Source organism: Castor canadensis, chromosome 15 (assembly GCF_047511655.1).
Source record: "Castor canadensis chromosome 15, mCasCan1.hap1v2, whole genome shotgun sequence".
NCBI classification, from domain to species: Eukaryota; Metazoa; Chordata; class Mammalia; order Rodentia; family Castoridae; genus Castor; species Castor canadensis.
This window is the reverse complement of record NC_133400.1, coordinates 67,082,801-67,106,013: the sequence shown is the minus strand read 5'-3', so window position 1 is coordinate 67,106,013 and position 23,213 is coordinate 67,082,801. Positions and strand designations below refer to the sequence as shown.

Here is a 23,213-nt window from a genome sequence, read left to right as displayed (position 1 = left end):
GTCTGATCACTTCTCAAAAGCTCACCTGCCATTCTTCTGATCCAGTACCTGTCATCCCTGTCAGCCTGCATGGTCTTCCCACTCCACCCTTGCCCCTCCAGTCTGTTCTCATTTGCTGCAGCCCTAGAGATTGAGATCTAATCTAACACTTTCACACATAACTCCTCTGCACAAAAATGGTAGTGACTTTTCATATCACTTCTCTTCACTTCACTATAAAGCCCTTACTTTACAATGGACTTCACGTCCCTTTGGTGATCTGCCTGCCCTCCTCATTTTGCTGGCTTGCTTCCTCATTCTGCCACACTGACTTCCTTCTGTACTGTTGCTTGATCACACTAGGGCCTTTCCTCTATTCCTCTGACTGGAATGTTGTAGTATTCTCTTGGTTAGCGCTCTCACCACCTTCAGACTAGGTTCAAGCCCCTCTCTTCAGTGAGACCAGCCCAGTCATCTCATTTACTATCCCTTCTGCCTCTCGGCCAGCATTCCCTGTGTGCATTTTCTGCACTGCTGTTTCCGTATTCCATATCACCTTATGACATACTTAGGAGGTATATGCATATACATTAGTAATGTGTCTACCCACTAGATCATAAGTTCTAATAGCACAGGTTTTGTTTTGCTCACTGCTATAACTCAGGTAACTAGAATAGTGCCTGATTCCTTAAAGATGCTCTTAGTATTTGTTGAATGAGTGAGCGCAGCCAGCCGTTTAAGGATCTCTGAGTCAGAACATTGTCATGTGCATTTATTGGTTGAGGGAAATGGGAGGGAAAGAGAAAATGACTAGAACTTGCAGTAATGAAAGTAGAGTGTTTATGAATTTTTTTGGTTTTGTTTGTGTTTTAGCTGAGGGGTAGCAGATAGGGTAAAGTCCTGCAAATGAAACTTAAGAAAGGTTTTAAACTATAACAAAAGAGGGGGCACCCCAAATCCAAACTGAAAGGAAGCTATGTCTAATGGAAATCTGCTTGACAATGTGATAAGATGAATCTTTTTTTGTCTCTTCCAGTGAATGACTTTAGCTGTGACCTTACATCCTTAAGGATCAAAATGAGGCTCAAATGCATCATTAACCAAAAAGTTGCTGTTTCCAGCTATCCTATCCTTCCAGTTAGGGCGAGGTCCTGAGGCTTCCAAGTACCGTTTGCTGTATGTTGTGTAGCATACCTCATACTAAACCTAAGAAAGTCAACATGAGTAGCTATGTTCATAACTCCTGGTCTTTAGTGTTTTTTCCTTTATTCTTTTTTAGGGGAGCATTTGAGGATTGAACTCAGGACATCGTGCTTTCTAGGCATTGGTGCTCTTAACTTCTAATTTCTTTTTTTTTTGATGGGACTGGGGCTTGAACTCAAGGCTTTGTGTTTGCAAAACAGGTGCTTTACCACAACTTAATTTCATGCCTTAGTTCCACCATAATATCCCTAGTCCTGGTGGTTAAAACCATGTGTTTAAGATTTATATGCCTTGTTGCCTGTGAGCTGTATGAAGACACCCCGACCAGATGTGGACTGACTATTAGCTGCGTAGAGAGGTGTGTTAAAGATGTGCCCATAGAGCCATTATTCATAGCCCTGGTGATGACTATGTCCCTGACCTCTCTGTTTATTTTTTTCTTTTGGTGGTACTGGGGTTTGAACTCAGGGCTTTATGCTTGCTAGGCAGGTGCTGTACCACTTGAACCATGCCCCTTGCCTTTTTTTTTGGTTATTTTTCAGGTAGGGTCTTGAGTTTTTGCCTGGGGCTGGCCTTAGACCAAGCTGCTCCTACTTATGGCCTCCCACGTAACTGGGATCACAAGCATGTTTCACTATGCTTGGCTTTAGTGATTGAGATGAAGTCTCGCTAACTTTTTGCTCTGGCTGGCCTGGAGGACCTGAGGTTACAGGCATGAGCCATCATACCCAGCATCCACTCACCTTTTTTTCCTTTTTGATTTAGAATCAGGGAATCTTTTTGTTTCCACACCCACATTTTACAGAGAAGTTCAGTCCGTTGCCCATGTCAAGGAGATCCTGCACAAGGTTAATGTCCAAGTAAATTAACACCACTTACCGTATGTTAATTCTGGGCCAATACCTAGTTACTAATTAGGTGCTAATTACTTGACTTGTAGTATCTTCCTAATCTTAGGACCATTTTCCCCTTGTATAGGCAGAGAAATTGAGCCTCAAAGATGAAGACATTTGGTCAAGGTTCTGCAGCTTGTTCTTTGCAGTTGGAAATCAGTCTTCTGTAACTTAAGGAGCTTTGCCTCAACCCTGCCCTGTGATAGCTAAATAGGAAGTGACTGCTCTCTGGACCCTGCACCTCCTCCTGGCCCACGCCCACTTTGTTTTAAGAGATTCACAGTCAAAACCTATATGCTAGCAATACTTTGAGATTAGGATTTTTACTTTTCTGCCTACTTTTTGAAAAAGGTGAACGATTTATACGATCTGAAGAGAAACCAGAGTATTCTCTGCCTGGTTTTTGAGAGGAGTGACTGTTAAGTAATTTTGTGGAAGGGTGGTAAGATTTTCTCACTATTCAAAGCCAGTTTTCTCTGTTGTCATAAAGACATGAATATTTTTATATTTCTGGCTAGATGAAACTAACACAAAGATTAAATTTATTTCTATACAGGAAGGAGGCAAGACCAAAAGGCAAAAATAATGAGAAGGAAGACATGTGAGTGGCTTTGAAGTTCTGCTTTAATCACACAGGCTCAGAGATTTAGCTCCAAGTGTCTGCTGCTGGATTTACTGTAAGGAAGCAGTGCTTGTATCTTACGCAAGAGGGCTTTTGGCATTATCATGCTTGTCACACTTTAGACCACGAATCCTTTCATGACTCAACAATTAGACAAGAAGGATCACTCCACAGCACTCACTGTCGATGTGAACCTCTCTCTCCTACTTTCAGTATCATTCTAGCTTGCAGCTGGAAGAAGGGAGCAAGTTCATTTTCTCTGTATCAGTTTTCATCGTCTTAAAATTTTGAGCAATTTGTTGCTGTGAGTCTTGAGGTTTTAAACCCCAATATTAGCCTATCCTGTGTTTCCTGAAGAATAGATGAGTATAAATTCAGGGGCTTCATATGACATGGTGCTAGCTCCATGAAGTGTGATGGAGGGCAAAGTACAGGAGCCTAACATTGAATTGCATGCCTTCCGGATGTGGCTGTGCTGTTACTGTGGGGCTTCTGTTTACCAAACCTCACTTTCTTCTGCTTAAAAAAAGTGCTTAAAGGTACTGCCTTGCCTTACATCCTGAGGCCAAAATGTTTAACCAACCAAAAGCTCTAGGTGACTGTCATTATGAACATGGTACCTAAATTGATTTTCTTGTATTAAATTTAAATTGTGCTTCAAGATCTGCAACCAGTTGTGTTGCCAGAGAAGCTAGAAGCCCAAGAGACTTGTCCTGACAATGACATGGATGCAGTATTGAAGGCAGTACCGAGAATAGCTGGTTAGAGCTGTGTTCTTGTGAGGTTGTATAGAGATGTATGGCTTTTGAATGGCTAGCTGTAGAGTTTGGGATAGAAATACCTCTCTTTCTAGTACTCCTTGCTCTTCTGCATTGCATGTTTCCACAGTCACAGTGTGACACTACCCAGTGATCAGTGGGTTGAATATTTGATAAGCTTCCTTGGCTCCTGGGGATGATGTGGCCCACCTAGGCAGTTGCTGACTTCGGGGACCATGTTCCTAGCAATGTCAGTGTACATAGATGGAAGCTGAACCCAGAGCATTTAAAAAAATTGTTCAAAGAAGGAAGTTTTGAGGTATATATAAATGTGCTTTATTTATATTTAAATACTGCTTTCAATAAAGGGGAGTTGGTGGGCTGAAAAAATAGACTCTAGCATCTTTGGTCAGGTTGGTAAGGGCTGTTTGAGCTTTTTTTTTTTTTTCTCTTAAGGGAAGAGTCTGTTGGCTAGAACCACAGTTGCAGTGAGCTGAGAAGTTACTAACCCACCTTTTCTTTCCCTTTCTCAACTACTTAAAAATCACTGGTAACTCTTACTATGGCCCTTTACCTTACTTTTTCTGGGACTTCTCTTTCTGTCTACTAGCTTGGAGAAAAGGGATGTGCTAAAGATAAAATTGAGTATAGTTAGTCTGACAGCATAAAAATTGGCAGATTTCTGCGTTCAGTAAGATTTTGCCTAGAAAAATCTCTCAGTGACTGACGAGATAGGTTACTTCAGGGCTTGATCAGTTCTAATGTATTATACTTAGAGCAACTCTGCTGCCCTGCCTGGAAAGTTGCTTTTTAAATATAGAAGTGGAAAACTTTGAAATCTTTTTTCTTCACCTGTCTTTGCTAGAATATTGACATTTTACACATTAGTTTTGGCCTTGTAAAGAAGCTTTTTAAAAGAAAATTTTAAGTATGGTTTAAAAGTTGGCCTGGAAGGCAGTTCCATAGAGGAAGTTCTAAAATGTCTTGTAATGCTGTGTCTGGCTAAGTGTCCAGTCTCCTGTGATCACACCACTTTGTTTAAAAAAGATTTCACATTGGTTTCATTACTGTATAGACATATTACCTAGGATGGGTAATTTTAATTCCTTTGTAATCTTTGTTCCCCACTTGAGATGTAGAGGGAGGCTTCTTTGGGTGTGATAGATGCGAGTGCCATGCTTAGCAGAAATGTACCAGCAGCGTCTGGAGGCATGACAGCTGGCTCCTGGTACTGAGAGAACTATAGTTGTGGTACACCAAAGATAATTGGTAGTAGCTACAGTTACATCCATGCCAGTTTGCATTGTGAGCCTTGCAGCAGTCTTGGTTGGGTGATGAAATGCAAGTCACGTTTATTTAAGATACCTCTGATTATAGACCTCGTGTCTCTGAAGGATGAATAGGAGATACTCTGTATGAGACTTCATGTGTATTATAGACATTGTACAACTTTTATAAGAAAGTGCTTTACTTTGGATGAATGCTTCTTGTTGGTGGACAGACAGGAAAAAGAGAAGTTATTAAAGATCTTTTGTTTATATTTGGTAAATGCCTATTGAAAGTTACTTGTTTATTATTTATTTTTGACTTGTGGTTTCAGTATATAGCCCTGGGGGGCTTTGGATCTACCTGCCTCAGTTTTCTGGATGCCAGCATGCCTGACTTTGATCTTTTTTTGTGGTGCAGCACCATGTGTATGCTAGGCAAGTGCTCCACCACTAACTAAATCCCTAAACCCTTTAAAAATTTAACACTAATCTGGAATTCATAGGATAAGAAAAGATTTCACTTCAAGTTTGGAATTCCGTCCATTATGATTATAATGGATTTTAAGATTTTAATTGACTTTTAGGACTTGTAATTGATTACTGTGGTTTTGGTCTGTGTTATCCCTGATTCTGCTAACAGGTTTTAATTTTAATTGTTTATTTTTAGCATTGTTTTGTTCTTAAGATAAGGTCTTGGTGTGTTGTCCAGGCTTCTCTCTCACTCTCTGCCTTACTGCTTCAGCCTCCCAAATGCTGAGAGTACAGATGTGCACCACCAGGCCTAGCTTTTATAATAGGTTTTTAGATGGGAATACAGTTTGTGTAGTTGCTTGAAAGTCCAGGTTTTAGGGCGCCCAGTCTGTGTACCCTGTTGAAGTCTAGGATGAGAAAGAAGTCATAATGCTGTGTTTGTTTAGTCCAGTTTCAAAAATGTCAAACCCAGGCATGAATTTACCTAAGATATATTGTAAACGGTTATAATTGTTGCGATGTACCCCTGTATAACAATAATATGATAAATTTAAAAAAAAAAAAGATGCACCAAAAATTTTTATCAAACTCACAGATATCCATCAGGAATTGCATTCATTTACAGTATTACTTTTGTCAATTTATATGGATAATCTTATTTTTCTCCAGCCTTTCCCTGCCTCAAGCATGTGTAAGTGATGACTTTTTTAATTTGTAGAGCTTGTTACTCCTTTGCTTGAAAAGCATTGATAAAGGGTTTATATAGCATTAGAGTTTGCCTATCTTCTGAAAGCCAAAGTTGGTGTTACTGAAGAGATACAAGTTGTTTATTCAGTTTAATTTTAGCAGATGTTTGAGTCTTAATTTTCTGTGAGGTAAATCTAATGTCTAATTTTCCGTTTCTTTTGTTTTTGTGGTAGGATGCCTGCCAGAAGCCTAGCAAAGGTGATCCTTCATGTCTGTTATTTGTTATCTGTGGATTCAAGCAATTATGGGTCAAAAATACTTGGAAAAATTGTTTCTGTACTGAACATGTACAGACAGTTATTTCTTGTCTTACTTCCTAAGCAATACTATATAACAACTATTTACATTGTGTTAGGTAGTATAAGCAATGTAGAGGTGATGTAAAGTATGTAGGAGATGTACAGTGCCATTTTATATATAGATTTGAACATCCTTAGGTTTTGGTATCCATGAGGGTGGGGGTTCTGGAACTAATTCCTTTTGGATACCAAGGGATCACTATATTCAAAAAGACCTTGTGTTGAGGGATACCTTGGGTATAAACCACATGGGGATAAATGTCTGATAGGCGACATGTCTTAAGCATCCTTGTGTGCTGTGCAAGCACACTTGGCTGTTGGTAGAGTTCTCTTTTGAAGTGGGAGAATACTACTTGTAGTTCAAGTGGTGAAGCCGTGGACAGAACCCTCAGAGGTCTTCTAAAATATGCAGCCAGCAGTGGGTGGGGCACTTTTGTTTTTGGTGTTTGCCAAGAATGACTTGGACTGGACAGCAAAGCACAGCAGTGATTGTCAGAGTCAACAGGGATAGTCAGCTGGGGAGAGGCTTTGTGGACTTCTGCTATGAAGTCAGGAAGTTGGATATCGGAACAAAATTTTCTTCTCTTATTAAACTACTATTCTAATAAACATTGTTTTGAGCTGTGAGTTGAGTTTTTTGAGAATGAAACTTATTCTTGTGTCTAGGATAATATAATATCATGACAGGAATAAGAGGGCAGGATGGAGAGATTGTAAGAAGGAGTGGTTGGCTGAGGTGAAAATCAGAGGAGATCCTGTAGATGAGTGAGCTTGGAAGGCAGCTGCTAGATGACAGCTAGTTGTCTGTGGTCCGTTCCTGGGTGCAGGATGTCTTCATGCAACTTGTCCTCATACTACAACTGTGTCTTCACTTCAGACCAGAAGGTTGACAGTCAAGACATTGAATGTGTGCTTTTCACCTGGCCTTCTATGTCTGGTTTTAACCTTAGCATGGTTTAGAACATAGTGATAAACAACAGTATTGATAGCCACTAAAGAAGGACACGCTGTAGATTGACTGTATGCTTTTTAGACTTCTGTTTCTAAAACTTAATTTTTGTAAATGGATTTTTGTCTTGATTATTTATATTCACATATGAAAGTGTATTTGCCAAGATCAGCTTCTGGGTATAAAATTCAAGGTCAACTTCAATAAAGCAGGACTATGACAAGCTATAAGCAGAGTTCCTCAGCCTCAGTTCTGTTGACATTTTGGGTGGGATGATTCTTTGTTGGTGTTGGTTGGGGCTGCCCTGTCCACTGTAGGATGTATAGCATCATTCCAACTTCTACCCACTAACCCCAGTACCAACAAAAAATGACTTCAAACGTTATCAAATGAAGTTTCCCCTGAGGTGCAACTCCTCTCCTCCCTTTGAGAGTCAATGAACAGCAAGCTCCAGGGTGCAAGGTGAAAGAGCAGCTCAGTAGAGCAACTTCCTAGTGGTTCTGCTTTCTGTACCTTTGTCACTCTCACCATTCAAGGACCCAGGGAGGACTTCACAGACTCCAAGCTGCACCACTCCAGGGCTCCAGTACTTTTGCTTTGATGGGAATGATAGTTCCCCTTCACTCAGGTTTTGCAAAGGCTGAATTATTCTTCTCAGCTTTGTAGAACTAACATCATGATGTCGGAAGAGGGTGCTCCCAGGTACTATTGACAGAAAAGACATAGTTCACAGTCAGACAGTGGATGGTGGGATGGTATTCTGTGTATACTTAAAGATTGTTTCTTTCCTCCTTCCCTCTCTCCCTCCCTTTTGTTTTCTTTCTTTTTGAGATAGGGTCTCACTGTGTAGCCCAGGCTTGCAATCCTCCTGTCTCTGCCTCTTGAGTGCTGGGATTATAGAAGTACACTATCATGCCTGGGTTATATAATTTCTTTACTCAGATTTATCTGTGTCCTCTCACTCTGTGTGCTTTTGCTGAAAAAGTGGTAAATTTTTCTTATTTACCCCCAGTTTATTTTTCATTTCAGTTTTAAAATCAGCTAGTTCTCTGTGTGTTTTTCATATTTTATTAGTGCTCAGAAGTAGACTTTCCTTTTGAGAGTCTGTTCTGATGAGAAATGTAGAAGTGGCATGACTTCGAAGAGTCTACAAAGCTTTGACCTGACTGCTTTTGCTGACGGGAGTTTGGACTTGGTTGAGTGCTCAATGCAATTGTGTATTCTTGCGGACCTTTTGAAGTCTCAGCTGCACCATGAAGGAAGGCTTGGCTCTCTGAGGCTGGCAGTGACTAGAAGGGATGTTTGATTCAGAGGTAAGCTTTGCAAGAGGAGGCAGGAGAGGATTGTTGTTGTGTTGCTCTGTGTTGTATGATTATACTCTTGAGGAAAAAAATATGTTGAGGGGTGAGCCCATTTAAATGATTTCATTTCACAAGTTAGTTTCTTTAACTTTTTGCTTCAGGATTGAGGAACGTGAGTTTCTTGAAATCAAGTCTGAGAAATTCATCGTCTTGGTTTGCAACTTGATTAGGTGAAGGTGGCTACAAAGCCTGTGGTGGTGTGGTACAATGAAGCATTGCCTCTGAGAGTATCTGAACCCCAAATGTCAGTTCCCAAAGGGTAAACATGTTTATAAATATATACATGGAAGTGATTCTTGAAGTTAACTATGGTTTCCAAAGCCTGAGGTTTAGAAGTGTGTAGTCATCTCCTGCTGCTGCATAGCACATGACATTTGTTAGTGAAGGTATCATTATAAAGGCACAGGGTGGTTTTCAACATCCCTGTTACAGAGCACAGAGGGAATCCAGGTGGCCTGGCCATTATGCACTTGGCTTAAAAGCACACCTGCAGAAAGAGGAGACAACGAAGTGACTGGTATTGTGACTGCTCGGGCCTGCCTGTTTGCATGTGCAGAACCAGTTAGCAGCATTATTGGAATCATGAGAACAAACCTGTCCTTGTTTATATGGCACATCTGGACTGACGTGGAGGTTGAGCACTCCAGAGCAAGTTAATCATGCAAACGCAGCCACACCTTGCTTATTTTCATTGCATTCTTTTTGTATTCCAGAGTGACCCAGAATACTGTTTTTATAGTGAATCTGAAGTTTATACAAACTTAGTGTATTCCTGACTGCATGAAATACGAGGTCTTTCAGGGCGTGTCTAGCCTTCCTTTCCCAAGTTAAATATGTCCTTTACTTCTCTCAGCTATTTTTAAAATGCAGATACGCTAGAAAATGTACACAAAGTGAAAATATGGTAAACCATTTTTAAACTATGTATAAAATGGATGCTTAGCAAATTGTGAGGGATCAGAGGTATCCTGAATATTTAAAAAATTTTATTTTAAGCATATAAAAATCATTGGAATGAGACTAACAAAAGTACTTATTAAGTACCCTTTTAAGACCTTGGGTAATAGATCATAATTGTGTAAAGATGTACATACAATGAATATGAAATCAGTCTTTTTTTTTTGTGTGGGACTGGGATTTGAACTCAGGGATTGTGCTTGGAAGCCGATGCTTTACAGCTCAAGACATGCCTCCAATCTATCTGGTTATTTTGGAGATGAGGCCTCAGACTGTTTGCCCGGGCTGACCTCGAGCCTCAATTCTCCCAAACTCAGCTAGGATTACAGGTGTGAGCTACTGGTGCTTGGTGATATCATAGTCTCTTAATAAAAGCTAGTGCTCCTCTTGAATGTCTTCAGATTAATCATCTAAGGAGCCATTCGTTTTACACAGTGTGCAGTCGTGGAGATGTAAGTTAGCCATGCTATTTTGTTTGCCTTTGAGTGTATAAGTGATTTATCTAATTTTCAGGTACTATTTTAAGAGAATTGATGTATGATGTCTTGGCCTTCAGTTCATTTGTATTCCATTGAAGTCTTTATCCAGAATATACATCTCTTGTTACTATTTTTTTTGTTGTTGTTTGTTGTTTTATTGTTGTTAATGCTGATGTTGGTTGGGGTCAGTGTGTGGACTGGCTGTAGTTGATTGCAAAACTATATTTAAATTTTTTTGTCGGAGTTCAAAATGATGACAGTTACTCAGTTTGGAATTCTCATAATAAGTTATATAAGCAGAATGCTAGTACTATAAGGAACTAGAAAAGATGAGAAATTAGTGGAGTTCCTTTCTTTGAAACTAACATTTCTAGCAAGTAGTTACATGTAGCACCTATGTTGAACTGTTTCTAGAAGCTTTCTATCACATAGAGGTTGGATGGAGAGAGAGTTCAGTATACATGTGTTGCTGGGAGATGATAGCAGAGCATGTGATGACTAGCCATTACAGGTGGTCCACTGATGTACTACTCTAGAGGAGAGGGACAGTTTTGGAAATGTGAGAATTTGATGTCCCCTAAGGGAGTACTAGGTTCAGTTCTTGAGTGGGTCAACAAACATTGGTCAGTCCAAGTGTTAAGTCCCAGATTTCCTGCTGGGTGCTGGGAATACAAAGATCAATTTACCTGGGCCTTGACCTTAAGGACCTAGTGATATGTTAGGGGAGGCCATGTGCAAGTAAGTGATTACAATCTTGTGTTAGAGATAAAGAGAATGATTACTGGTATCCCAGGTGGTGAGGGAATGTAGTCAGAGCAATTTTGCAGGACAGGCTGATACGGGGAAAGGAAGAGTCGAGTTAGGGTGCCACAGGAAGGGGGGAAATCTGCCTCTGAAAGATTTGTGTAGACTAGCGAATAGGTCATTTTGAAGTCTGTAGGTAGCTTAGTTGAACTTGGTAGTGACTCATCCCCAAACATTTTATTTAATGAATTAGGCTTCTTAAGTGGGTGTTTGTTAGAAAAGAGATTTCATAATGAATCCCTTTCATTGAAGAGTTGTTTCTTTTATACTTTGCAAATATTATAGATTCTGGAAAGTGATCAAAGTTGTAATGTAGAAAACAGTATGTATGTCTTCAGAACTATAGAAGGAATATGCTGTTTTTGTGGTGGATGAGAGAATAGCTGTCATAGAACTGCAATGTGTTCATACCTCAGGGACCCTAGAGATCCCATGTTACAGAAAACACAACTGAGCTGACTTGTGGCAGTTAACATCTGAGGATGAGTCTCCTGAAATTGGAGTTAGAGCCTGTCACTGCATCTCTTTTTTAAGCCACTTTGCACAGCATGGTTAAATATTGCTAAGAAGAAATTAACCCATCTGAATGCCAGTTTTTTACATGATGTTAATCTGAGTAGAAATTATGTCTTAGAGAATCGATATCAAGCTGATAGCATTGTTATCACCCTGACCTTTATATTCTTTTTCTTTCTTTTTTTTGGTACATAGGGGTTGATCTCAGGGCCTTGTGCTTGCCAGGCAGGTGCTCTACCACTTGAGGCATGCCTCCCAGTCCTCACACTGACATTGTAGCTTAAAGAAAAAAACCAACATTTATTCTCTCTTAGTTTCTGTGAATCAGGACCCTAGGCACAGCTTAGCTGGGGGCCTCTGGCTCTAAGCATCTAGTGAGATGGCAGTTGGGCTTTCAGTTGGTGCTGGAATCATTTCTGGGCCCAACTAAGGGAAACTCCTTCCAAGCATATTAAAATGGCTGTTGTAGGCATTGGGTGCTCATTGTTGACTGGAGTCCACAATGGCACATAGTGCAGCAAGTAGCAAACCTCCCTGAGACTAGGTGTTCTGAGGGAGAGACCCTGAAAATGAAAATCATAGTCTGTTTTTTAAAATCAAGTCAACCTAAAGTGCAACCTATGCTTGAAGGGATGGTATTGAGTGTGAATACCCGGAGTTATATTGGAGGTCATCTTGGAGTCGTCTAGGACAAGCATTAATTAAGATTCTGTTGATTGTATGTAATGGACTGAGTGCATTAAAGCTGATTTAAGCACATGAGTTGGGGAGTGGGGGAGAGAACAATTGTGTATGAGGAACAAGGGTGAGAAGTCTTAACTGAGTCTCAAAAGGAACTGGCATTGGGAGTTGGACAACCTGTAGGAATTGAGCAGCTATCCCCTTCCATGTCTTGATTTTCATTTTTCTGTTCAATCTTAGCTGGTCTAATCTTTCTTTCTGTCTCAAAACTTATTTTTCTTTAATTCTTTTTTGGCAGTACTGGAGTTTGAACTCAGTCCTCATACTTTCCAGACTCTTCCACTTGAGCAACACCCCCAGCTGTAATGCTTTCTAAAATGGTTTTCTTTCCTGTGTATGGATGGTGGAAAGTGGCCAGCACAACATCCTTAGCTCTAGGACCATAGAAAGACTTGAGTGGAATCTCTGTGCCCCAGGAGAGAGGATTGAGTTGTCTCTGTCCAGTTAACTGGATGGGTCTTCTGTGAAAGATGTCTAGTCAGCTATGGCAGGGTCAAGATTGAGGTTAGGGGTGTAGAGTTAACTGCAGGAGCCACATTCTTGTTTGCTTTGGGGGATGGATAAAGGAGATGAGATTTGAAGGAGTTTGAGAAGCAACTTTCAGAGGATGGTGTTTGCAAATAATTTTCTCAAATGCATATTTTTAAAATTCATATTTGATTTTTCCTTAGGAATTCCAAAGTATTGTAGGCGAAATGAATTTTTTTTGGGTAAATCTAAAGTGGAGGATAGGTTAACACCTTCTGAAAAGAGGAACCTTAGTGGAAAAGCAAGTTTACCTATTTTAAGAAATTAAAAAATAAATGTCTCTGAGGGCTGGGAATACAGCTCAGTGGTAGAGTGCTTGCCTAGCATGTACCAGGCCCTGGGTTTGATCTCTAGTATGACCACCCCTCTCCCTCTCCCCCACCAAAAAAAAAGTCTTGAGATGTTTGTTAACCCCAAAGCTGGAAAACTTACTGATTATCATAATACTATTTTTTTTTCTCTCTTTCTGAAGTTGCCCCTTACAAATTCCAGATTTATTCACATTTTAAAAAATGGTCTTATGTTGTAAACCTCTATCAGGTTTCTCATCCTAGATTTTGTTTGTTTTAGCAGCTTATGTAACTTGAAATGAAATAAACATTTTTGTTAAAAAACTGCCCATTTGGTGTCCTCATAGAGTTGTCCTTTTGGCTCTAATTGATTCCATAAATTATGAAGATGTAGAAAGGGTTTTCATTGGCATCTTTGCATGCTTGTTTACTTCCATCCCATTTTTCAATGGTATATACTCTGACAGCTGTGAGAATTTCTGTTATGAAGATAGAAACTGAGAGCCTTTCCTGGAGATAATATTTCTTTTTACTTTGTAAATAAGATTAATTCTGTGAAACCGAGGTGGCTAGATTGTATTGTTAGCTAGTTTTGGGTTTTGTTCTTGGAGTTTGATTTGATACGTCCACTGTAGCAGTGACTGGAGCAGATTAGTATGCGCTGAACACTTAAACTCATACATCTTTTTAAAAAGCTTAGACTGGAGGTTTCGCATAAGTGGTAGAGAGCCTGCTTTGCAAGCATAAGGTCCTGAGTTGAAACCCTACTTCCACCACACACACACACACACACGCACGCACACACACACACACACACAAAAAGGCTTAAAGAAAATTCTTTGGTAGTGCTAGTGATGGAACCCAGGGCCTCAAGCATACTAGACAAGTGCTGTACCACTCTATCCCTAGCCTAAACTTCATCTTCAGATGTTGCTTTGTTGGTTAAAGATTTAAAAAGGTTTAAAAATTAGACTGGTGGAGTGGTGTCTGGGAATTGATTGGCCTGTATAAATAACTGTTGATGGCTGGCAGGCTACTGTGTGTGTGAAGCTGGTAGAATGTGTTGTTGGGGGGAAGCAAGGAAGGTGACATTGGGGAAAGCTGATGAGACAGAAGAGTGCTTCTGACTGATAAGCGAGAGAGGGCTGCTTCAGGTCCTTGCACGGTTTGCTGGGCACTGTGTAACTTTGGAAAAGTGTGCTCCTGCTGATTAACCAAGTCATATTACCTACCGAGTACTCCGCTACTGTGTGGATATCAATTTGGCAGTAATGCTGCTGTTCACTGTTAGAACTGGGGAGGGAAAAAGAGACCATTGCAGTCACAGGGATTTCTGGGAAGATGCAGCGTGTTTACCTGGCTGCTGCTTATTACTTCTTGTGATCCATTCTCTTTAATCTCTTCTTTTTGACCGTCCTGCCCTGACTTGCTTATAACCCCTACTTGGTCCTGTTGCGGTTAGAGTAAAATACAGTCATTAGTGTTTGTCCTCAGCCTGCCACGTAAACCTCCTTTATTAACACCGTGACTCCAGCTACAAGGGCCTCCACACTTCTCAAGCTGCAAGTCTGACCCTGGCTCAGGGTCTGTACATTGTAGTCCTCTGCCTTGCACACTCTTCTCAAAGACCATTACCTGGCTAGCTCCTGAGCATCCTGTGTCACCTCTTCAGGGATCTCCCCTAAGAAAGGGGACAACCTACCCCTCCTTCTCTAGTGGTACAGGCCATTGCCCAGCTCCATCGATCTCTACTACTTTACCCTTATTATACAGTATTTACCACAGTCTGATACTAGTTTTTTTTTTGCCTGTTTCTTGTGTATTCCTTACCCTTTACCCTGAATATAAACTCCACAGGACAGACTATGTTTGTTTTGCCTGTCACAGTTCCCTAGGGCAGTATGTGGCCCGTACATAGGTACTTAGTAAATAGTCAATTAAATAGAAGTACTGCATTCATTCAGCATCTATTTAACATTTCTTTTTTTTGACATTGGGGTTTGAACTCAGGGCCTCATGCTTGCTAGGCACGTACTGTTATCACTTGAGCTACTCCAAGGCACGTACTCTTATCACTTGAGCTACTCCACCAGCCTAATTTTGTGTGGGGTATTTTCGAGATAGAGTCAAATTATTTGCTCAAGATGGCTTCAAACTGTGATTGTCCTGATCTCTGCCTTGTGAGTAGCTAGAATTACAGGCCTGAGCCACCGGTGCCCAGATGTTCAACATTTCTTTGACTGTGTCATCTTAGAAGAGTATAGGCCAGTTATTTTGCAAAGTATCTCTCAGTTTGGATTTTGATGTTTCCTCTTGATGAGATTCAGATTATGCATTTTGTCAGGACTACTGCAGAAGCCATGTATCATATTCAGAGGCACCTGTTTTATTTGTCCCTGCACTGGTGAAATTAACGTGGATTTTAATACAACATCACAGTAACAACCGTAGTCAACCATGATGTCTAAAAATGTGACCTTAAGCAAGTCTCTCTTAAAACCTACATGATCTTTCCTACTTTTTTTTTTTTTATATTATTGTTGTGCTGGGGGTACATTGGAACATTTACAAAAGTTCTTATAATCTATCAAATATATCATAGTTGAATTACTGTTTTTGTGAAACAAAGGAGTAGCAACTGATCTGCTTGTAGCTCAGGGACAAAATAATGTGAGAGATGGTCAGTAGTATTTACTGAGGTACTGACAGTGCAGAAGCATTCTAGCTGAAGCTGGAGGGAGTTACCAAGGAAAGTAAGAGAGAGAGAGCCCATGTCTGCTGTCAGGAGTGGTGGGATTTGGTGGAGGAAGACAAGACTGTGAACAAATAAGGTTGAGAAATTTAATTTTGGTAACTAAGTGCCAACAAGTAGTTTTTGTTTTTTTTCCCCTTTGGGTGGTGATGCTGGGGATGAACCTCACACATGCTAGGCAAGCATTGTACTATCAGACTATATCCCTGTTCTCCAATCTTTTTACTGCTCACATGTAAAGGTGTAGTGAGTCTTGAGAATTTTTGTGACTACTTGTTGAGCTCCCACAAAAGACAAGTTAAGGGCAAGACCTGACTGATTTGACCCATAGGATACAAGGATTCACTTTTAGATTACACAGAGAAGAATAAGGCAGAGATATCAGCTTCCTGGAATCCCTGTCCAGCATGTCAAGAAGGTGACCCTGCTGTTTACTTTTTGAGCCATGAGGACACCCTGATGTTGCGAGGCAAAGCTAGACGGCAGCTAAGTTGCCTAATGTTCTGGAGCTCTGCTTGGGACCATTATGAAAAGCACTCAGGTAGCACATCCTTCTCCAGAATCCAGGAGGTGGCCACGAGGAACTGTCTCTGACAGTCACTAGAGGGGGAGGTAAGGGGGATGGGATATGACTTCCTGGCAGCCTCTTGCCTCCTGTTTTCTGGAGGATCAAATGGTGTCCTCCAAGACAGGAAGCTAGCTGTCTTTGTGACTTAGTTAGGTAAGTGCAAGGTTGAGGCTACTGTGGCACAGCTGTTCCCTGCACTTCTGGATTTGTGCAGATACTCCTAGGGAACTGTCACTTACTTAGTCGTTCTGCTATCCATTGTCCTGTGCCATCTGCAGATCTGTTCTGTAAATCGCTGTTGTTGAATTGATTGTTCTTGGGGCCTTTTAAAAAAAAAAATCCACCCTACTCTTTATGTCCAGCCTAAACACATGGATGGCATTGGTTTGAGAATCCTAGGTCAGAGTCACTAGACTCCTGCAAACATTGCTGTGTTGTTTGTAGGTGATTGTGATTTTTGTTGTTTTTGTCTTAAAAACAAGTTTTGTGGTAAAATATGCAGAACATAAAATTTTGCCATTTTAAGTGTGCCTTTCAGTGATAATTAAGTTCATTCACATTGTGCAGCTATTGTGAAGCTCTGAAACTTGACAATATTTTCCCAGACTTCCATACTGAAATAAATCGTTATACATTGACTCCTCATTTCTCCATTCCCCCAGTCCCTGGCAACCACCACTCTGCTTTTTTGTCTCCGAATTTGACTTCTCTGCATAACTCATATAAGTAGACTCCTGATATTTGTCCTTTTGTGACTGGTTTACTTCACTTAGCATAATGTCTTCAAGATTCATCCATGTTGTAGCATTTGTAAGAATTTCCTTTTTTTTTTTTTTTTGGTGGTGCTGGGATTTAAACTCAGGGTCTTGTGTTGGTTAGGCAGGCACTCTAACCACTTGACCCTGGTACCAGGCCTGAGTTTTCTCCATTTTTAAGAGCAAAAAATATTTCCTTGTTTGTATAGATCACATTTTATTTATCTATTCATCTGTTGATGGACATTTAGGTTGCTTCCACCATTTGGCTGTTGTGTACATGCTGCTGTGACTAGGGGTGCACAGATGTCTGTTTGAGTCCCTGCTTTTGATTCTTTTGGGTGTGTATCCAGAAGTGGAATTGTTGGAAGGACTGTTGTATTTTGAAATCTTAATTTTTTTTTTTGGTGGGACTAGGACTTGAACTTAGGGCTTTGTGCTTGCAAAGCCTGTGCTCGACCACTTGCCCATTTTGCTCTAGTTATTTTGGAGATATCTGGGGGTCTTGTGAATTGTTTACATGGGTTGGCCTTGAACTGTGATCCTCCAATCTCAGCCTCCCAACTAGCTAAGATTATAAGTGTGAGCCACTGGCACTTGGCTTGAAATCTTAAGTTTTGGTAAATCTGTGTTGTCACTTAATATTAAATGTGATGTGATAAAATTGATCAAGAAGCTGGACTACTATATTCTGTATCTTATGAAAAGCCAAAGACAGGAAATTTAAAATTAAATTTCATTTCTTGAAGACAATATTTACTGTTTCCCATCTTGATTATGGAACCAATATATTCATTGTGGAAGAAAGTACATAGGAAGAAAACCCCACCTGTACTCCTACCATGTAGAACAATGTTTGTTTTTGATATTTTAAACTAGCACTTTTATGTTAATATTAATTAATATAAATTAATATTATTTTAATACAAACATATTTATAAACACCCCAAAGGAATATTTATATATGATTATATACAATGTATAGCTTAAAAAAACTAGATCTGCCAGGTGCCAGTGACTCACGCCTGTAGTCCTAGCTACTTGGGAGGTAGATATCAGGAGAAAAATTTGAAGCCAGCCTGGGCAAACAGTTTGTGAGACTCTAACTCGAAAGTACCCAACACAAAAAAGGGGTAACAGAGTGGTTCAAATGGTAGAGCACCTGCCTAGCAAGAGTTCAAACCCCAGAACCACCAAAAGTAAAAAAACAAAAAACTAGGTCTGTGGGTCAGAAAATAAGCTTATGTGGTGGGAATTTATCCATTGATTTATTGGGACCATATTATAAATTTGAATTTATAATTTTCTTTTTCTCTTATAAAGGAATACCTGTATGTAATCCTCTAAAACATGATTCTTGATTACTATTGGTAACATTTATAAGGAACATCAATTCCATAACTTACGTAGTCATGATAATTCTATTATAATTCATTGAGTCCTTAGATTTAGCTAGGTGTTTTTTAAACTCATAAATAATATTTTATTTTCATTTCTTTGAGGGTATGTCCTTAGGATTCATCCCTAAAAGTTTATTTTTTGTTTTTTTTTAATACAGGGTCTCACTATGTAGCCCAGGCTGGCCTCAGCCACCCGAGTGCTGTGATTGCAGGCCTGTACCACTATGCCTGGCTCAGACACTATGTTGTAATGGTGAGGATAAGAAGTGTACAACAGTATCATTAAGGAGCATGTGATAGTTGCTGTGATAGTTGCTGTGTTAGTTGCAAAATAAGTGCTAAAATCAAATCAGAAAAGAGAAAGTGCAATTAGGTGTCAAAAGATGGAAGAGGTGACTTTTAACTTGGGTGATCTGATAGAGTTTCGTGCAAGTGGTAGAACAACATAGAGAACATTTGTGGCAGGGGAACACTGTAGGAAAGGCTAGATATGGAAAGGTACATGGCTTATTCTGATTGGGGACTGGAGTAAGTTTACTCAAGATAAGGAAACTAGTTCAGACAAAGCTTGGGCCTCTTGTGCACTAGGTCAACGTGGCTGGTGGAGGTCCCTGAGTGCCAGTTGAGGAGTTGAGAAGTTTTGGCAGTAGGCTCAGCTGATCAAAGGCCCCAGGAAGATCATTATATTGGAGATTAGGGAACTAGAGGGGAGTGGGCAAAGGTGAGAGCCAATGTACTCAGTTGTACTGGTTCCATGAGAGTCTGAATGCTGGGTGGTTGGGTGGGAGAAGTTACAAAAGCAACCATGTTGCTGCCACCCTGTAGACACCAAATATCCCAAGACTCTGTCAGTCAGGGCAAGGCTTTTAAAGAACTTGCTATTTCCTCCCTGCCTGCCTCTGAGTAGGTATGAAATCATTAGTCAAAGAGAGAGGAAGCAGTAGTGTAGTTTTGTGTTTAAAGCTGGAGGGAAAGGGAGGACTGATTCAGCAATAAAGCTGGAGGGAAAGGGAGGACTGACTCAGTATCGACCCAAGGTTTGGAGACCTGTGACTATGTGATTGCTGTTTTAATGGATGGAAATGGGAGAAATGAAGAGGAAGGATTGGCTTTTTTAGGGGTGGGGAAGAGGGTAAAAATTTTAGATTTGGAGAGGTTTGTGAAATAATGTCTCAATGTTAAGAGATAATTAGTGCTTCTAAAATTCATTTTAATATGTTCTTGTTAAGAATGTAATTTTCTTTTCTAATTCCAGTAATACAAAAAGATCTAAGTGTTCTGATCCTTAAATTAGTGTCAAAGAGATGATGGAAGGCTCCAGATTTGTAGCCAGTGTACTTGATGAGAATGTGTCTACAGCAGCTCTCTCTTCTCTGGGATCCTTGGATTCTTGGCTGGTTCTAGTGTTTCACCCTTTAATCCATAATCCTTTATCTGTCTGAACAAGAGAAGAAGCAAGCAGGAGTGAAACTCAAGTACTAGAATTTAGCCGAAGGTCCTTTTTAATTATTCCCATTTTTAAGTTTTCAAGCCAGTATTGGTCTCTATCAACACAATAACAGAAAATTTACTGAATTTTCATGTCATTTGTCCCATATGACATTAGATGTATCAAAGGGTTGCTTTCTGACAAGATACATTTTAAAATTAGTTAAAAATAATATTACACATTTAATTTAAAAGCATCATTATGGTAGGGGACAGATATACTATTAGGATAGCCTTTGAGTTCAGACAACACTGAAAACTAATGAGGTGATACACTTGTAAAGAGTTTTGAATTCTTCTGTGAAAGTCAGCTTTAATAGGAACATTACCTACATTGGTATGCTTGTTACACATTTCACAAAAGTGAAATGTGTTTTTTATACTTTATTTTTTTCCAGCCACTGTTTTAGTGTTTTCTCAGAAATTTGAGTTCTTTATAGGTTAGTCTCATAAGTTAAAATTATTGTAATTAAGAAAACCCCTTCTTTTAAAATTGAGATTCTTACCAAAGCAAAGATGGTCTGGAATGGTTTTAAGTGAGAATTGAGCCCTTGTTGAAATGTGGAGATTTTCTGTTATCCTAGTGCTGGTGATAAATTTAATACTACCATGTATGTGTTTTGAAGCTAGCCAGTTAGGATATGTTTAATTATCAGTAGACTTAAACAAATGTATTTTGCATTGTTGTTGAACTTTGGACATTAGGACTTTGGAAGGTGGAAAATTCCAAATGTAAGTGAGAGACTTCTGTTACTGGGCTTTATAAGAAGTAATCAGTCCTATCTCAAAGTACCTGGTAATGCTTATTGAGCTGGTGAGGTTTATGAGGTGTAAATTAGATTGGTTATCTCCCCTGCCTCCAGGGACATTTGAGATAGAAAGCAAGAGTAACATAAATTAGATACTCAGCCGGAGAAGGATATTTGTTGAACTTGTCCTCTGAATTTGTGTTGAACTTGTCCTCCGACTGTGGACTTGCTTTTCATGCTTTAAAAAGTGGTGGTTGCCTTTTTCTTTAAAAAAACAAAAACAACAAAAAAAACCCCTGAAGTCTTAATGTCTTATAGTCAAACAAAACTTAGATTCATTTGTTTTATGTTCTGTTTTCCAAACTCAAAATGAGGAATGAAAGAGTCCAAGTTTCTCTGCAGTTGCTCTGCCCTGGCTTTGTTCTAGCTTAGTGTGGACACTAACCAGAAACTTGGGCTGCACTTTTGTTGTATATTCATTCACCCCAACATTATTGTCTATGCATTTGCTTTCTACTTTTTGTTCCTGGGCAGAAGTTGCTGTGAAGATGGAAATGGTTTCTTTGGTGGTCTTCCTAGAATGCCAATGAAAGTGTGAAAGAGGGGATTGGATGCAGATGTTTGGAGGGCAACTGAGTTACGCATTTTTCTAATATAAAATTGCTATTAAAAAGTGCTTAATTTGACTTGTGAAAACAATGTTGCCTTGTCAGTTTCTTCCTTTTGGGGTACATTTTGTGAGAGATACTTTGGGTATCATTTTAAAACTTTTTTTTTTTTAATGTTTCCATGGCAATAATTACCCCCTTGCTGAGGGTTGAGCCCAGGGTTTTGCACATCCCTAGCTCTGTCTCGTCTCTATTTATTTATTTATTACTTACGTTTATTGTGGTGGGTGGGGGTACATTGTGGTATTTACAAAAGTTCTTACAATATGTCATACTTGAATCCACCCCCTCCTCCATTCTCCTTTATTGTCTCATCATTTCTAATGACTGTGTAGTATACCATCATTCACTTACCTAATCTATTTTTCCATTTTCACAGTTTTTATATTAGATCACATTCTGAGAAGACTGATCATGTACATACATTTTGGGGCTATGTCTTTGCTTTCTTGGCTAGGAAACTCACAAGATTAGAATTGCTAAGTCAAGGGGCAGGTATATGTTTAGGGTTTTTGTTGTTGGTTTGTTTAATGCATAATGCCAGTCTTCCCCTTCCTTTCTGCCCCCTGGGTTGTACCAGTTCACACTCTAAATTGGCCTTTGCGGAGCAGAGGCAGCTCTTCAGGCAGTGTTTGCATACTCACAAATCTTTTGTGTGTCCATTTCTGCTGTGCTCAAGTCAAAGTTAAGTGACCCTGAATGTAGTCTATTTGATTTGACTTTCTTGGGTTAATGTGGGCTGGGGTCTACTGATGTTGAGGCTCATGTGGCAGGTCTTTGGGAGTTCTCCCCACAGTCTCTCTGCCAGAGGTCTGCATCTTGCTGCTGTCCTGTTGCTCAATAGAGAAACCCGGTTCCTGGGACTGCAAGTCCAGAGCCCGTACTGTTCTTCAGCTGTGAACAGGGCTCCAGTGTTCAGCCTCTGGTCTCACATTCAGGGCTGTGTGTTTTACCAGGCTGGGCTCATTTGCTGGATTGGCCTTTTGGCACTGAAAATAAACACTTATTTTAAATTTGGGACAGAAGGAATCCTGTTTTTTTTTTTTTTTTTTTACACTTTTATTAGAATTTCGACTTATTTTTTCTATGAAGAAATTATAAATGTTTGAGGGGACGGATGTTTAACGTGATTTAAACGTTAGTATATATATGTATTGAAGCATTACATGTTAGCCTATCGATATGTACAATTTTTATGTAACCATTTAAAAAAAATTTAAAAAGGAGTGCTGTCTTATTTTAATTTTGAGAAAGATCTTAAAAAGACAGTGGCCTGCGTGCTTTAAAAAGTCATTTTAAAGTGATGGGAATGGGCCTGTACTAAAACTTTAATTTGGGGGAGTTACATGGCTGGCTTCCTGGCAAAGAAACAGTCTAAGCTTGCACGTAGTTCTGTGAAGACAGATTCCTGTCCTTGAAGTTGGCATCAGCTTCAAGCCCAGCATGGTGCTGGGGGCTGCTCAACAGATAGAGTAAGTGGCGTGTATTAGGTGCTCAGTTACTGTTTCCTACATGAACTGAAGTTGAAACGTGTTTCAGAGAATGAGCAATCTGGCTGCTGTTAAGGTTTGTGTAGAGAGAGGTAAAAGGGAAGAGTGAAGTTGGCTGAAGCATGTGGAAGGCTAGGGAATTTGAGCTCTAGTCTCTAGTCAGTGAGGGAGGTTTTGCAGCAAGGCACTGATGTGATTAAGTTGGAGGGCTTTTTTTTTTTTTTTTTTTTTTTTTTTGTTTATTTATTTATTTTTTGTAGTACAAGGGATTTTACCCAGATCTTGAGTACTTTAGACAAGCATTCTTACCATTTGAGGTATCACACCCCCAAGCCAAGTTGGAGGTTTTTTTTGTTGTTGTTGCTGTTGTTTGAGACATTGTCTTCTATGTAGCCCAGGCTGGCCTAGAACTTGAGAGCTTTTTGCCTCAGCCTCCAAGTTGGAGATTTTAGTCATTTGTTGGGTTCTGGTAAGTAGG

At 39.8% G+C, this 23,213-nt stretch overlaps 1 protein-coding gene across 3 annotated transcripts in view; it reads left to right on the top strand.

Annotated features, from left to right (window-relative positions):
- LOC141410490 (cyclin-Y-like) overlaps positions 1–23,213 on the top strand; it is a 212,756-nt gene that overhangs the window by 28,225 nt on the left and 161,318 nt on the right. Inside the window, exon 1 of one of the 3 annotated variants that reach the window (XM_074056398.1) lies at positions 2,054–2,676. The exons of the other annotated variants lie outside the window; for them this stretch is intronic. Within the exon in view, the coding sequence (XP_073912499.1) occupies positions 2,661–2,676 (16 nt within the window). The 5' untranslated portion in view covers positions 2,054–2,660. Of the gene's footprint in view, positions 1–2,053; positions 2,677–23,213 lie in introns of those variants that run through there. 3 annotated transcript variants of the gene reach the window in all.